The sequence below is a fragment of the Strix aluco genome, chromosome 33, assembly GCF_031877795.1.
Source record: "Strix aluco isolate bStrAlu1 chromosome 33, bStrAlu1.hap1, whole genome shotgun sequence".
NCBI classification, from domain to species: domain Eukaryota; kingdom Metazoa; phylum Chordata; class Aves; order Strigiformes; family Strigidae; genus Strix; species Strix aluco.
The window spans coordinates 3281154-3295533 of record NC_133963.1 but is presented as its reverse complement, the minus strand read 5'-3'; the positions used below and the strand labels follow the sequence as shown (position 1 = coordinate 3295533).

At 66.9% G+C, this 14380-nt stretch overlaps 4 protein-coding genes across 6 annotated transcripts; 1 reads left to right on the top strand and 3 right to left on the bottom strand.

Moving 5' to 3' along the window:
• Positions 1–56: 56 nt before the first annotated feature.
• On the top strand, positions 57–1278 carry POLR1G (RNA polymerase I subunit G). Its single transcript, XM_074810086.1, has 3 exons — positions 57–152; positions 305–443; positions 815–1278. The coding sequence occupies exons 1-3, from the start codon at positions 107–109 to the stop codon at positions 1224–1226; spliced, it is 597 nt and encodes a 198-aa protein (XP_074666187.1). The 5' UTR covers positions 57–106; the 3' UTR covers positions 1227–1278.
• On the bottom strand, positions 1245–3578 carry ERCC1 (ERCC excision repair 1, endonuclease non-catalytic subunit). 3 transcript variants are annotated; one of them, XM_074810082.1, is made up of 9 exons: positions 3393–3578; positions 2915–3232; positions 2513–2724; positions 2325–2424; positions 1946–2022; positions 1763–1862; positions 1608–1678; positions 1434–1503; positions 1245–1352 (listed from the first exon to the last, which is right to left on the bottom strand). In XM_074810082.1, the coding sequence occupies exons 1-9, from the start codon at positions 3456–3458 to the stop codon at positions 1299–1301; spliced, it is 1068 nt and encodes a 355-aa protein (XP_074666183.1). In that variant the 5' UTR covers positions 3459–3578; the 3' UTR covers positions 1245–1298. The 3 variants fall into 3 exon arrangements, with proteins under 3 accessions (XP_074666183.1, XP_074666184.1, XP_074666185.1); XM_074810083.1 differs by having other exon boundaries at positions 1946–2019; XM_074810084.1 differs by having other exon boundaries at positions 2513–2616; positions 3393–3575.
• Positions 3579–4010: 432 nt separating this feature from the next.
• Positions 4011–6623, bottom strand: LOC141917014 (uncharacterized). Its single transcript, XM_074810039.1, has 4 exons — positions 6197–6623; positions 5518–5679; positions 5248–5411; positions 4011–4443 (listed from the first exon to the last, which is right to left on the bottom strand). The coding sequence occupies exons 2-4, from the start codon at positions 5663–5665 to the stop codon at positions 4042–4044; spliced, it is 714 nt and encodes a 237-aa protein (XP_074666140.1). The 5' UTR covers positions 5666–5679; positions 6197–6623; the 3' UTR covers positions 4011–4041.
• A 629-nt stretch (positions 6624–7252) lies between these two features.
• On the bottom strand, positions 7253–14358 carry CLPTM1 (CLPTM1 regulator of GABA type A receptor forward trafficking). Its single transcript, XM_074810059.1, has 14 exons — positions 14258–14358; positions 14048–14154; positions 11818–11941; positions 11379–11537; positions 11041–11158; positions 10302–10387; positions 9857–9977; positions 9370–9614; positions 9141–9234; positions 8583–8773; positions 8406–8501; positions 8152–8287; positions 7897–8064; positions 7253–7809 (listed from the first exon to the last, which is right to left on the bottom strand). Exons 1-14 carry the CDS (start codon positions 14330–14332, stop codon positions 7478–7480), a joined length of 2052 nt encoding a protein of 683 aa, XP_074666160.1. The 5' UTR covers positions 14333–14358; the 3' UTR covers positions 7253–7477.
• Between the last annotated feature and the right edge of the window lie 22 nt (positions 14359–14380).

The following is a 14380-nucleotide window of genomic DNA, read 5'->3' as shown; positions in this document are numbered from 1 at the left end:
GCCCATTTAAAGGCGGGGCGAGGGGCGGGACTCCGCTATAGGCCCCGCCCCCTTGCTCCCGCCACCGGACCGCACCAACTGCACCGCGGGGGTGGGGGGAGGCGGAATGGGGCAAGGGGCGGGGCCACGCTGTGCACGCGGCGGCATGGAGGGTGAGCGGGGGCACGTGGGGGGACATGGGGGGACACAGGAGGGGGGACACGGGGCCGGCGGGGACACACGGGGGCTGGGGGCGGGTTATGGGGGGACACGGAGGGGGGGACGTAGCATAACACACCCCCATACACACGCCCCCCGTTCCCAGGGCCCGTGCGGTTCCGGTGCCCCCCCGATTTCGAGGCGGTGACCCTCTCGCCCCCCCCCGGGCTGTTGGGGGGGGCCCTGGCGGGTCCCTCCACCGAGCTCTGGCTCATCCGCACCCCCGCCGACTTCTGCCCCGAGAGGTCAGTCGGGTGGAAGGGGCTGGGTGGGGGAACGACAGTGACATCTGGGGGGGGCTCAGTGCATCAGGGTGGGCGGGGCGGGGGGGGGTCAGTGCCATCTACGGGGGGCACAGTGGGGTGTCAGTGCCATCTGGGGGGGCTGGGGGGTGACAGTGCCGTTGGGGGGGATTTGAAGGGGCAATGACAACGGGGGGGGGGTCACAGTGTCACTGCGGTGGGCACGGGGTGGGGGTGGCAGTGCTGGTGACATCTAGGTGGGCTCGGGGCAGGGGGGGTGACATTGAGGGGGTCACAAGGCTGGTGGCAGCGCTGGGGGGCTGGTGACTGCACCAGCCACCATGTCCCCCCCACCTCATGGCCCTGCCCCCCAGCCTGGAGGGCTGCGCGGTGCCACTGGATGGCTGCGGGCAGCTGCGGCCCCCCCAGGATGGGGACGGGCGGCTCTACAGGCTGCGGGGGATCCCAGGGGGGGCTGGCAGCACCCTCCTCCTGGCCCCCGACTCCCCCGGTGGCCCCCTGGCCTGTGCTCCCCCCCTCCGCGGCTGCCTCAGCATCACCGAGAGCTTTGGGGACCCCCCCACGACCGACCCGCCACCAGCCAAGAGAAAGAAGAAGAAGAAGAAGAAGATGAAGGAGCCACCGGACACACCCGAAATGTCGACGCCGGGGAGGGCAGCGCCTGGTGAGGAGGGGGAGCAGGGGCTGGGACTCCCCCCAGACATCGGGGTGACCCCTGAAGTGCCCAAGAGGAAGAAGAAGCACAAGCGGGAGCGGGTGGAGTGACACACCCCCCACCCAAAGTTGTGTGATAAATGCCGTTTATTATATAAAAATATATATTTGGGGCGGGGCTGCTCATTTGGGGACCTTGAGGAAGGGCTCGTGCAGGACGTCGAAGAGCCGCTTGGCCTGGGGGGGACAAGGGGGAGCGTGAGGGGTGCTGGGGCGGGCTGTGTGCCTCGTCCCCTGCTGTGTCCCCTCACTGCTCACCTTCTGGGGCCCAACGCCGGGGCAGAGGGACAGGTCCTCCCTGGAGGCCCCCACCACGGCCGCCAGCGACTGCGGGATGGGAGGGAGGGTGAGGGGGGCTTTGGGGGGGGCAACGAGGGGCTCGGGGGGCAACAGGGGGCTCAGGGATACATCCCCATTCCCACGGGGGCTCACCCAAAGGCAGTGAGGAGGCTCAGCGCGTCCGTCTTGTTCACCGATTTGATGCTGGTCAGGCAGTCGGTCATCTGGGGGCGTCAGGGAGGGGGTCAGAGGACTCTTGGGGTACCCCAGGTCACCAAATTGGGGCACAGGGAGGGGGTGCAGCTCACCCGGGACAGGAAATCTTGCTCCACCCGCTCCTTCAGCAGGTCGGGTGGTTTCTGCTCATAGGCCTTGTAGGTCTCCAGGTACCGCCCAGCCTCCTCAGGGCTGGGGAGGGCACAGGGAATTGGGGTGGGGGCACCCATGTGTGACAGCAGGGCCCCCCCGGTGGACACAGGGACAGCCCCTACCTCCAGGCCAGCAGGAGGGTGCAGTCGGCCAGGATGCAGATCTTCGCCAGCTCCTTCAGCGCCTGGTGAGGGTCCTTCTGCGGCGGGACAGAGCGAGGGGGACAGTGGGGACAGAGGGAACAGCAGAATGAGGAGGTGGGGACAGAGGAGCCCAAAGAGAGAGGGGACGGGGATGGAGGGGACAGGGGGGACCAGGAGAGCGAGGGGACAGGGACAGAGGGGACAGAGGAGCCCAAAGAGCAAGGGGATGGGAACAGAGGTGGGGGGAGGGGACAGACGGATGAGGAGAGTGAGGGGATAGGGACGGAGAGGACAGGGGGACAAGATGGAGGGTACAGAGGGACAAGATGGAGGAGCCAGGGGACCAGGGGCTTCTCACCACGTCGACCTGGAGCAGCAGCAGCTGCAGCCCGTAGCTCCGGCCCAGGTGCCGCAGGCGGTCGTGGATGTAGCCGGGGTTGAGGTGGTGGTACCGCAGGCTGGGGGGGACGGGGAGCAGCAGAGATGGGGTGACACCGAGGGGACTCCCCCAGAACCCTGGGGGACCCCCCAGGAGCCCCAGCTCACCTGAGGAAGAGGGCGCAGGTGCTTTGGCCCAGCACATAGTCGGGGACGATGTCACCGAACTCCCAGGGGACGTTGCGGACAAACTTCAGCACCGGGTTGCCTCGCTGGGGGGTGACGGGGCTGGGGGTGTCAGGGGCCCCCCGGGACGGGGACTGGCCCCTCACCCCCCCCTCTTTGTCCCAAGACACCAGGCGACAGTCCCCTCCCATGTCCTGGGGGACCAGGCACGTCCCCCTGTGCCCCAAACCACCACAGGATGGGCCCCCCCAGCCCCAAACCACCACAGGATGGGCCCCCAAGCCCCAAGATACGGGGGGACGGGCCCCCAAGCCCCAAGATACGGGGGGACGGTCCCCCCGAACCCCAGGATGGCCCCCGTGCCCCCCCCCCCCTTCTCCTCACCTGCCGCGGGCTGACGACGATGCTGCTGCTCTTGGCGCCCGGTTTGAGCACGGGCAGGGGGGGCACGTCCCCAGGGCTGCCCCCGCCCGGGGCAGCCCCCCCCGGGGGGCCACCGCCAGACTCAAGCGTCGGGGGGTGCCCGGGGGGAGCCCCCGCCGCGCTGGGGGAGCCCAGGGTCGGTTCGGCGGCTCCGGGGGAGGCCCTGGGGGCCGACTGCTGCACCACGTACTCGGCGTAGGAGCTGGGGCCCGGGGGCAGCGGGGGGGGGCCGGGGGGAACCCCGGGGGCGGCCGCGGAGGGTTTGAAGAGCGACGGGACCTGGTGGGGAAGGAGCGGGGCGGGGGCGGCTCTGCGCGAGGCCTCCCACAGCTCCCCCGCCCCCCACAGCCTCCCGTGGGGCCCCCCCGACTCCAGTGTCCCACCCCCGGTCACCCTGGGCCCCCCCCGCCTCGGCCTCCCCCTCCCCCGCCGCCAGTACCGCGGGGTCGCCGGGACCCTCCTGCCGCAGCATGAACCGCCTCCGCTTCCCCGCCGGGGCCTCCATGGCCGGGGCGGGGGTCGCAGGCCCGGACCCGGCCGGGTCAGAGGTCGCGCGTCAGGGTCAGCGCGGGAGGGCTCCGGTGGCGCGGCCGCGACGCCCACCTCCCCTCCGCGCAGCGATTGGCCGCCGCGCTGTCAATCAAAAGGCGCGGCTCCGCCTTCCCGGAAGGGGGTTCGCGCATGCGTAGTGCCGCCCGCCCCGGCCCGGGGCCGCTCTGGTCACGCCGGTCCGCCCCGTCGCCACGGCGGTGGGCGGGGCTACAGGCCTGAGGCCACGCCCCTCGGCACTGTGTCAGGACGGGGACGGGGCGGGAGGGGACCCCGGGGGACACTGGGGACACAGAGGGGGACCCTGCGGGCCACCGGGGCAGGACATGGAGGGTGAACCCCGGGGGGACACTGGGGACAGGGGTGGGGGACACATGGGGGGACACAGGTGGGGGAACCCCGGGAGCCATTGAGCACACAAGAGGGGGACCCTGGGGGCCACCAGGGCACGACATCGGGGTGGGACGACCCAGGGGCCACCGCGGACACAGAGACAGGACACGTTGGAGACAGCCCAGCACCTTTATTCCCCCGCATCCCTACAGCCCCCCAGCACCCAGCCCCTCCCCAAAAGCTGGGGGGTCCTGGCGGGGGACACCGGGGGGCACCGGGGAGCCGCCGTCCCACCCCCCCAGGGCATCGCGCAGGCGAGGCCAGGTGCGGGGGTCGCGGGCAGCACGGGCCAGGAGCCGAGCGTGCCGGCGCAGGGCAGCAATCTCCCGCTGGGTGCGCCGGTTCTGCCGGAGAAGGGCCCCGGTGCGCAGAGCTGCCGCCAGCAGCCCCCCCCAGCGCAGCAGCTCCGCCGTCACCCCCCGATGCCGGTTTGGACATCCCGGGGTCCCTACCGGGGAGGTGGCGGCAGGGTGGGGGGCGGCGGGCGGTGGGGGCTGGAGTAGGAGAAGCTGAGCTGGCTGCCAGGGCTCCGGGGGGGCTCCGAGGGGCTGCGGGGAAAGAGGGGGTCGTGAGCGAGGCCAGAGCTGGCACGGTGCTGGAGAAGCGCAGGGCCGGCATAGCCAGGTGCCAGAGGAGCGAGGTGCCGGCGTAGCACGGTGCCAGAGCCACACGGTGTTGAACCAGCCCGGTGCCGGAGCAGCCCGGTGCCAAACCAGTCTGGTGCCAAAGCTGCGCAGTGCTGAACCAGCCCAGTGCCGTGCTGGAGCCGCAGGGTGCCGGAGCAGCGCGGTGCCGGCACAGCACAGTGCTGAAGCCACGCGGTGTTGAGCCAGCCCTGTGCTGGAGCCGCACGGTGCCGGCGCAGCCGTGTGCCGGCATAACACGGTGCTGAAACCCCGCAGGGTTGAACCAGCCCAGTGCCAGAGCAGTGCCATACCGGAGCCGCACGGTGCCAGAGAAGCCCTGTGCCAAACCAGCCCAGTGCCAGAGCCACACGGCGCCAAAGCAGCCCAGTGCCAGAGCAGTGCCGTGCCGGTGCCACGCGGTGCCAGAGCTGCACGGTGCCAGTGTAGCCTGGTGCTGAAGCAGCCCGGTGCCAGATCTGGCAGCGTGGTGCCATAGCCGTGCCGTACCAGAGCCGCAGGGCACCGGTGTACCCCAGTGCCGGTGTAGCCCAGTGCCAGAGCTGCGCCGTACCAGAAGCCATCCGGTGCCGGAGCTGCACCGTACCAGAGCCTCCCAGTGCTGGTGTAGCCCGGTGCCAGTGTAGCCCAGTGCTGGAGCCACACTGTACCAGTGCTGCCCAGTGCCGGTGTAGCCCAGTGCCGGAGCCAGCAGCACGGTGCCATTACCTGCTGGAGGAGGAGGTTGTGGACGAGGTAGACGGGTGCCAGGTGGGCAAAGGGGTGGCCGGGTGCCATGGCGGCGAGCGGGTGCTGTGGCGGGGCCAGTTGGGTGCCGGGCGGCTCCTCCGTGTCCGTCTGCTCCCGTCCGCTCAGGTGCTCCGAGCTGGTGTCTGCCAGGGTGGGAGTGAGCCCACCCCTGCACCCTGAGCTGTCCCCAGGGCCTCCCCAGGCCAGGGACCCCCAGCCCAGGGGATGGGGACAGGATACAGCCCCTACCTGAGAAGCCGGAGTCCTTCTCGGAGTCGCTGCCGGGGGGGGGCTGTGCCCCCCATCCACCCTCTGTCTTCTTTGGGGGGCCCCTGGGGATGGGCCGGGGAGGGGGGAGCTCGGTGGCCAACCCTGGCCCCTTTGGCTCGGCCGGCATCGGGGTGGCCCCTCCTGTGGGGGGGACGTAGAGGCACATTGGGACCCCGGGGTGGGTGTGGGTGTGTGTGTGTGTGTGTGTGTGTCCTGGGGGCTCACGGTGACAAGGGGGAGGGTTGGTGGCCCAGCGCAGGGTGGGGGTGGCCAGGTGGCAGCAGTGGCTGGGTGACAGCGACGGCCGGGTGACAGGGACAGGAGGGGGTGGTGACACAGTGGACCCCACCCTGTACCCCCGCTCCCGGCTCAGGGTCCCCCCCCCCAGGGTGGCACTGGGGGTGGCAAGGGGACTCAGGGCCCCCGTCGTCCCCCGGCCCCACGTCCACTCTGTCCCCCCATTGTCACAGCCGTGACGGGGGGACACCTGGTCACCCCCCGTCATCCCCCTGACACCTTCTCATAGTACTCCCATCCCCTCATGTCCCCTGGTGTCCCCCTGTGTCCCCCCAAATGTCCCCGTGTCCCCCCATGTCCCCTGGCGTCCCACTGTGTCCCCCCAGATGTCCCCGTGTCCCCCCGCCTCCCCCGTACCTGCCTGGGTCCGGAGCCGGTGCCGGTACCGGGAGGCGGGGGGGCGGCCGGGCCCGGTCCGGGAACGGGGCGCAGGGAGCCACGAACAGTACCGGTGAGGGGGCGGGGGGCTCCGATACCGGACTCAGGGGGCTCCGGTGCGGGGGGAGGGCGCGGGGGCGGGCCCGGGACTCCGGTATCGGCAGCACCAGCCCCACCAAGCGCTGCCCGGGCCCCGCCCCCCCAGGGCGGACGGACGGTTCCCTCGGCCAACGGGCGCGGCCGCAGCCCGGTGACGTCGCTACCGGCGCCACGTGCGGCCGCGGGGCCGGTGCTCCGCCACGTGAGGGGGCGGGGCTGCAGCAGCACGTGGCCGCAGGGAGGAGCCACCGGAGCCCCAGGACGGGCGGGGGCAAGGGGACGGGAAGGGCCCCCCCGGGACGGGCCACCGGTCCCGGGACGGGCCACCGGTCCCGGGACCGCCCCCAGGACCGAGAAGCAGAGGGAGGGTTCCCCGGGACCGGGACATTTCCCCCCCCCCCCCCCCCCCCCCAAAAAAAACCATCAGGGGGTCCCCTGGAACCACCCCCCGAGACCGAGACCCCCCCCCACTAATCACCCGAAGGATCCCGGGGACCCTCCCCGGCATCGGGACCCACCCTAAACCCCAGGACAGACCTCTGGGGACTCCCCCAGGACCCCCACAAGCACCCCCTACGCACTGGGAAGGACGCTGGGGCCCCCCCCAGCTTAGGGGGACTAAGCACCAGGACAGACCCCTGGGGTCCCCCCGAGCGCTGGGGGGGTCCCCCCGAGCGCTGGGGGGGACCCCTGCGACCAGGACACCCCCCCAAGCACCGGGAGGGACCCCTGGGGCCCCCCCAACACACACCAGCCAGACCCCAGCCCCCTGTAGCCCCCACAGGGAAAGAGGTGCCCCCCTCCCCCATAACGAGGTTCAGGGGGCCCCCCTTTTGCCTACACAATCCCTGGGGATCCAGGCTGGAGCTGCAACACAGCCCACCGTGATGGGGGAAGGGGGGCACCCCAAAAGCGGGGGAGGACACCCCAAAATGGGGAGGGGCACAGGTGAGGCAGGCAGGTCCTTTTTTTGGGAGTTAAATCAGCTCTTTTATGGAAGAGGCGACGCCGCGAGATCTCCGTGACACTGTCCTACACACCGGCACAATGGGATGGAGCGCACAACGCTGAGGGGACCGGGGGGGCGGGGGGAACGTGAAACACAGCTTGGAGAGGGGAGGGGGGGCCCCCACAGCTGCCACAAACCCCCCCTCACCCCCCACCCTCAATTCCCCAGGGAGGGGGAAAAAAACCCAACCAAACCCCCCGCGGCACGGCCGCTCCCCCCCGCCCCGTGCGGTGCCCAGCAGGGCCGTCGGCTTTGGTAAAAACCGAGCGAGGAGTTGGGGGGGAGGTCGGTTAATCCTTCTTCTTGTCCTCTGGTGCTTTTTCTCCCCCCGGGGAGCCACCGGTGGGTAGGAGTGGGGGGGGGGGGGCTGGGGGGGAGGGGGGGTCGGGGGGAGACCTGGTCCTCCCCACTGACGCCGAACTCGTTGATGCGCGTGAGGTCAACGCGGTAGATCCAGCGTTGGTAGAGGTAAATGAAGAAGACGACGTCTGAGGAAGAAAAGGGGGGAAGTGAGGGGGTGGGGGGGGGCTAAGACACCCCCAGACGCACCACAGGGGACCCCCCCGGGGCCGTACCGTCCCGCAGGCAGCCTATCCTGTACATCATGGGCATCTTGATGACGAAGGCGAAGAGGTCATCGATGAAGGTGTTAAGGGCTTTGTAGGTCAACATCCGCCACGGGAGGTGGGCGACCGACTTCAGCTTGTAGTTAATGAAGAGTTGGGGGGTCATGGTGATGAAACCTGTGAAGGGGGGGCGCTCCTTGTTAGCGTAACGAAGCCAGGATGGGTGAGACATCTTGGCGAGGGGTTGGGTGGGGTGGCACTCACCGAAGGTGAGGAGGAAGCCGTAGAGCATGCTCAGCACCCATGAGTACCAGCCCTTGTGCTCCAGGTAGAGCAGGCTGTACACGGCGTAACAGCCCAGCAAGGGGAAGAGGATCCACGAGAGGTACCGGAAAGCCATCTGGGGGGGGAGGGACATCCAAAAATCAACCGGGAACAGGCCCAGAGCCTCGGCACAGCCCCGAGAAGGGAACTGGGGAAGCCAAAGCAAGGGGCCGCGCACTCGCCCCCCAACTCACATCGTCGTACACCTTCGTGGAAGACTCGACATAGGTTGATTTGTCTTTGAAGGTGACGCGGGGGAACACTCCCGCCACCTTGTTCTCGCGGTCCAGCTGCCAAAAGGAGAGGGGAAAGGCGTCACCGAGGACTGGGGGCACCGCCAAAACCCCCCCAGCGCCCGCGCCGGCGCTTACCCGGACGTCCATGACCTTTGTGATCTTCCAGAGATCGATGAGGAGCCCGATGAAGACACTGACTTGCACCACAAAGTTGGTTTCATTGTCCAAGATGTAGAGGAGGACGACAAGGGACTGGAAGACGCCGAAGAAGACGGAGCGGACGGAAAGTCCCTCCAGAGATTGCCGGCTGTTCCAGAACTGGATGTCTGTCGGGAAAGGACCCAAGCAGTCACCAACCCTCCCGCGCCGGAGGCTCTGGATTGCTGCCACGTCCAGCATCCCGGCGGAGGGAGTGAGAGGAGCAGGCGGTGCCATCAGCGGAGGCCCAGAAAACCACCAGTTTCCAGCTTTCTGCCCTCAAAAGTCGGCCCCGTGGCACGGAGGAGCGCAGCCGAGGAGCACCAGGTGCCTCAACACGCACCATGGTGGCCACAGACTGCCCAGGATGCAGGTGGGTTTGGCTACGGCTGCTGGAAATGCTGCAACCGGGGAGGGGAACATCTGCTCTGCCGAAGCAGGAGCCGCCGCCTTCACGCCCTTCCCCTCTTGGCGGATCCCCAGGGTCCCGCTCACCGTTTTTGAAGGCCAAAAACTCGAAGATGCTGTGAACGATGGAGACGATGATGGTCAGCGCCAGCAGGTAGGGGTTGGTCTCCAGGAGAGCGACCTGAAACGGGCACCAAAAACCTCTCCGAGGCTCCGTCCCACCCTCCTGCCGCCCGTCGCCCCGGCACGCCAGGGATCCGGTCGCTCACGAGGCACCGGAGCTGCGAGGAGGGAGGCCCCCGCGAGCAGGTCTCACCTTCACCGAGTCTTGCTCCTCGTCCGACTGCTCGTAGAGATCCTCTCCCAGGAAATTCCAGGGGGATTTGGTGCTCTGGGCAGCATAGAGCTGCCAGCGCCACAGGGAGAGCGGGCAGAAGGAGAGGCGGAAGGGCAGGCGCTGCAGGGTCTCGTTGATGGGGAAATAATCTTTCTGCAGGTTCCAGTAGTCGTTGAAGTAGAGGATGGGGTAGTAGTCGCCGCTGATGGCATCAAACTTCACATCTGGAGCCGGGGGAAAGAGCAGAGGGAGGGCTGAGCAGGCAACAGGGAACTGCCATCGTTGCCGTCACCCAGGAGAGACCGAGAGGCCGAACCCCGGCCCAGCCCCCTACAAGCACCCGGAGAGGTGTGGGGTCACACCGACGATGGCAAAAACAACCCCCGTTTCCCACAGAAGCCCAAATGTATCCTCTGAGGAGAGAAAATGGTCGGGCCGGCCCCGGGAAGCCGCTTTCGGGCCTTACACTGGTCCAGGGGGGGCGGCACGCTGCCCTTCACCCAGGGCGTGTGGTCATCCACCATGTTGATGGTCAAGTTGGGGTGCCAGTGGGAAATGACCTCCACGGGGCCGTAGTCTTCTGCCCTCTGCAATGAGAACATCATCATCTCCATTGCCAGCGTCCCCCCATCTTGCCCACTGCCGTCCCCCCACCCCTTAAACGAGGCAGCAGAGGGGGGAGCGGGAAGGGGCAGAGCCAGCCCTCCTGTCCCAGAAATGCCACGAGGGAATTATCCTCCTCTTCCCGCTCTGCGGAGCAGGAGGGACGTGCCCCAGGCAGGAGGGGGAATCTCTGCTTCCCGACAGGAGACCAGAAAAAGGCATGTCAATATTTAGCAGTTTGGCCAACGGGAAAAAAAACAAAAAAACAACCAAAAAAAAAAAAACCCACAAAAGGAAAAGCCAGTTACCTTGATCATTTCAGGGTCTGCCTCCGTCTCGCCCGTCAGGAGGTTCTTGGTTTTCTGGAACCGCCGGCGCTTGTATTTGTTGATCACTAGAAGGGGAGAGCAGAGATTAACGCTCCCAACTCCACGCAGAAAGGTGGGGAAGGAAATCTAAAGGAGGCTACGGCCTGCCAGGACAGGCAGGAGCAGACCGGAGAAGCCCGTTTCCCTCACAACCCCCCCCTCAGAAGGACTAATTAATCCGAATTGTCTCACAGATCTTCATTATCAAAGGGAAAGGCTGTAGTTTGGGGACAACGAACCAGATTGAACAGCCAAACCTTAGAGATAATCGCATCGCTGTTGGAGGAAAACACCTGAGATGAAGTGTCCGGATCTTCCTGTCCTGCAGGAAGACCTGAACGTGGCAATTCCTTCCTCTTCTCAGCATCGACGTGGCTCCGCACCCCCCGTACAAGTAGGGACCCCCCCCCACCCCAGCACGATGCGGACATAAACCAAGAGCTCGCAGAGATTTAAAGGGGTTTTTTCCTCCGTAGGTTCACAAAAGTGCAGAAAACATCCAGCTCAGGGAGCTCAGGACTCAGATATTTGCCTGAATCTTCCCCTTCAAGCACCAACCAAAGCCAGCGCTCAGCCTGACTCCTCCAGGTTCCCACTTTGACAGGGGAATTGGGGTGCCCCTTTCCCCAGCACCCCCTCCCAGGGCCACCGCGCGCTGCCCTCCTGCCCCGGGCCGTACTTCGCGAGGTGTGGACGGTGGCGAGGCGCCTGTAGAGGTTTTTCTGCCTGGGGTCGGGGTGGAAGCCGCTCTTTGTGAAGTACACATGGATGTAAATGGAGCCGTTCTGCTGGACGCTCTGAAATCACACCCCGACAGAGTCGGTCATGGTCGGAGCCCGGCCGTCACCTCTCAGCTGTGCTCACCTCCTCATACAGCGCCCAAACCCAACCGTCCTCCCCGTTATAAAACCAAAACGTGAAGAAGCAGCTGCTCCCCTCACAGCATCCGGAGAGCAGCCCCTCAATGATCCCCCACCCGGCCTCAGACCTCCCAGAAAAAGCAACGTGTGCACCCACCTGCGAAATGTCGACTTCCCCGTAGTGTTCGTAGCACCCGTCGGCGTTCTCCCCGCTGGTCCAGTCCCCGTAGACAAGATCCCGCTTCTGCCAGAACAGCGCCGAGCTGACGTTGAAGTCCGTAAAGTGCTCGTGCTCGGAGATATAAACGTAAAGGTCCTGCGGAGAGAGGAGGACGTCGGCTGCTGGTGGACGACTCGGACCGACGGCGAGATATCGGTGCCCGAACCACTCCCGCTCCGCCGTACGGTGCTGCAGCGTCCCCTCCCAAACCACCTCGGCGCTCCAGTGAGCCCGAGAAACGGCTCTCGGCTGCCGCCGCGCCGCCAAGACGCCACAGCCACGGTTTAGCTCCGCTAGATTTAAGATCTATCTCAGAGTCAGAGCAGCGGGTCCAGCCCTGGAGTCACCGTGGCGTCACTGCCGGCGACAGCGTTACCATTAAAGTGTCCTTGGGGAAGAGGTTTCGGCTCGGGGCTCGCGGCGTCCCGCCCGCGCTGCTCTGCTCCTGCGGCGCTGGCCCGCGGCGGAACCAGCTGCTGATGGCCCAGATGATGAAGATCCTGCGGGAGGAAGGGGGAGAAGCTGCTCAGGCATTTTAGTCACCCTCCCCAGCCGAATCGGACGTGGCCTCCTGTGAACGAACCGCCCCCTGTCCCATTCCCCAACAGGCAAGTCTGTGTTTCAAAACTCGCCGTTCTCACTTATTTCCATCGCAGCAGGTGTTCGCCCTCGGGCGAGAGGCGCCGGCCAGTGCAAACTGGTTCTGGGCCAGTTGAGACCCAGCGCCAGGCAGGGCGGGAGCATGCCGAAGGCAAGGAAAGGCGCCAGCAGCTCGCCTCAAGGACATAGTGAGAAAGTCACGCTCCAAAGGCTGTTAACGAGTGTGCGAGGCGGCCCTGGCACGGGACGGGGACCCCGGGGCACCCCCAGATCCCGGCAGACACCCCAAGTCACGCCTATGAGGTCCTCAGCAAATCGGCAGCAAAGCCACAGGACAAAACGTCTCCCACACGCGCGTGGCGGAAGCGACGGCATCGCCTAACGAGAGAGGGGCAGAGCTCAGCACGCTCCCGGCCACGCAGAGACCTGCCAGCGGAGCCCTGAGCAGCCCCCGGCTCGCTCGACGCCTCCAAAGGCGCAGTCGTGAGGGCTCCCAACCGCCGGCACACAGCCGCAAGTGCTCGCCAAAGCTCCCTGGGCTGCTCCCAGTGCAGAGGCCGGGTCCCTTCTGCACACTCCCCTACAGCCCAGCCTGGCTTGCGGCGTTTGAGAGTATTTAAAGAAATTGCGCCTTTTCCCCCTTATTTTGGAAGGTTTTCAGCAGAATGTCCCAAAGTAAAAGGGTTTCCAGCTTTGTTTTCTTTGTGGGTAATGCGTGAGGAGCCTTTCACGTGTGCCCCAGGTGCTGCTAAATCAGACTTCCCCCTCCTGCCCTGAGCGTGGAGTGACCAGATAACAAGCTTGGGAATGGTGACTGAACCCAGGACCAAGCGACAGCTGCGGCTGCACTTCCACACCATGGGGGGAAAACTCCAGGCGCCCCAAGATAAGCTGGGTTTTAGTTCAGCATAACTCTTCGACAGGCCGAGCCGCAGTGGTTTGGAAAGCTCGAGAGCCCAAACAAGTCTCGCCACATGCTCCTGGCCAGGGATAAACCCATAGCCCACGACGTTGCTGTTTGCTCAGGAAACGCTCAGGAGGACGTTTCTTCTTCCAAAGGTTTCAGGAACCAGACCATCACGCTTTGCCAGTGCCACAGGGATGTCACCCGCTCGGGGTCAGGCAAGGGGTGGAATATCTCCGAGCGGTTCTGAGGGCTCAGCTCCATCAGTGATGAAGCGCTCTTCCGCCGGCAAAACTGGCCAGGACAGCGGATCCGTGGGGGAACGTGGCTCTTCGGAAAGGGAAAAGCCTGCCCTCGGAGGGACAGGAAGGAGACAGATGGAGAAGTGGAGCAGGAGCAGGAAGGCAGCTCGTGGATGCGAGGAGGAGTCTTGGCTTCCGGGAGAGGATTCACAATCCATTCGGCAGCATCGGTCCAAGAGCTGAGACTACCGGCTCTGGCATCAGCCTCCGCGTCGCAACGCAGGCGAGGCTGGGAACGGCGTATCCCAACACTGGAAACACCCTGACCATCCGCTTCCCGCTGGAGAGCGATTCCCTCCTCGCGGAAGCCGGACTTTGGATCCTCCGTGACAAGGCACAAGGAGTGCCGGTGGCTCCGAGGAAAAGCCCAGGAAGCAGCAGCCGTTCTTGCCCGGGGTGAGCCAGACCCCGGGCTTCCAGGGAAAACCCGGGAAGGAGCTCAAGAGCCCAGAACTCTGGGGCTGGTAACTGCCCCACAGGCTTCCCTCCTCCGGGCAGGACCCCCAAGGTGTGGGGATGGGCAGCACCGTCCGCTCACACCCCACGGATCCCGTTTTCCCTTCGGGGGGGTTGGACGTGAGCCGCCTGCCCGCCCCGGGACCCTGCTGTCCCCTCACGGGGGATGAGGGGGTGGACACGAGCCGCCGGTCCGCCCTGGGACCCTCCGGCACCCCAGAGCTTTGGGGCCACAGCGGGCCGGGCCACAGGTGCCACGGCGGGGGAAGCCGGTGACCGGTGCCACGGCGGGAGAGGGAGAGAGGAGGGAGGGCGGCGGGCCGGTGGCACCGGGCGGGGCTCACCTGAAGAGGACACCCTTGATGACCTGCCAGGCGTTGGGCGCCGGCTGCTGCCGCTGCGTCTCGGCTGCCGCCGCCTCGTCGCCACCGGCGCTCCCGTTGCTGGTCACCTACGGGGAGAAGGCGGCGGGGGAGGCGGTGTAAGGTACCGTCAGCCGAGCGGGGGGACCCCTCCCCCGGTGCCGGCCTCCCCCGGTGCCGGCCCACCCGTACCTGCCCCGGGCCCGGCGCGGGCCCCGCCGCCGCCGCCGCCGCCGCCGCCGCCACCTCCGTCCCCGGCGCCGCCATTTTCCTGCGCCGCCGCTCCCGCCGCTCTCGCGAGACCGGCAGCGTCCG

Excerpts from the sequence above, each read along its gene's own strand:
- POLR1G (XM_074810086.1), top strand. The coding sequence starts at position 107 with ATGGGGCAAGGGGCGGGGCCACGCTGTGCACGCGGCGGCATGGAGG. Across the intron at positions 153-304 it reads TGCACGCGGCGGCATGGAGG|GGCCCGTGCGGTTCCGGTGC; the intron begins GTGAGCGGGGGC and ends CCCCGTTCCCAG. Across the intron at positions 444-814 it reads GCCGACTTCTGCCCCGAGAG|CCTGGAGGGCTGCGCGGTGC; the intron begins GTCAGTCGGGTG and ends CCTGCCCCCCAG.
- ERCC1 (XM_074810082.1), bottom strand. The coding sequence starts at position 3,458 with ATGGAGGCCCCGGCGGGGAAGCGGAGGCGGTTCATGCTGCGGCAGGAG. Across the intron at positions 1,863-1,945 it reads ACCCTCCTGCTGGCCTGGAG|CCCTGAGGAGGCTGGGCGGT; the intron begins GTAGGGGCTGTC and ends TGCCCTCCCCAG. Across the intron at positions 1,504-1,607 it reads AGCCTCCTCACTGCCTTTGG|GTCGCTGGCGGCCGTGGTGG; the intron begins GTGAGCCCCCGT and ends TCCCATCCCGCA.
- LOC141917014 (XM_074810039.1), bottom strand. The coding sequence starts at position 5,665 with ATGCCGGCCGAGCCAAAGGGGCCAGGGTTGGCCACCGAGCTCCCCCCT. Across the intron at positions 5,412-5,517 it reads GAAGGACTCCGGCTTCTCAG|ACACCAGCTCGGAGCACCTG; the intron begins GTAGGGGCTGTA and ends CCACCCTGGCAG. Across the intron at positions 4,444-5,247 it reads ACAACCTCCTCCTCCAGCAG|CCCCTCGGAGCCCCCCCGGA; the intron begins GTAATGGCACCG and ends CTTTCCCCGCAG.
- CLPTM1 (XM_074810059.1), bottom strand. The coding sequence starts at position 14,332 with ATGGCGGCGCCGGGGACGGAGGTGGCGGCGGCGGCGGCGGCGGCGGCG. Across the intron at positions 11,538-11,817 it reads TCCCCAAGGACACTTTAATG|GACCTTTACGTTTATATCTC; the intron begins GTAACGCTGTCG and ends CTCTCTCCGCAG. Across the intron at positions 9,978-10,301 it reads CAGACCCTGAAATGATCAAG|AGGGCAGAAGACTACGGCCC; the intron begins GTAACTGGCTTT and ends TTCTCATTGCAG.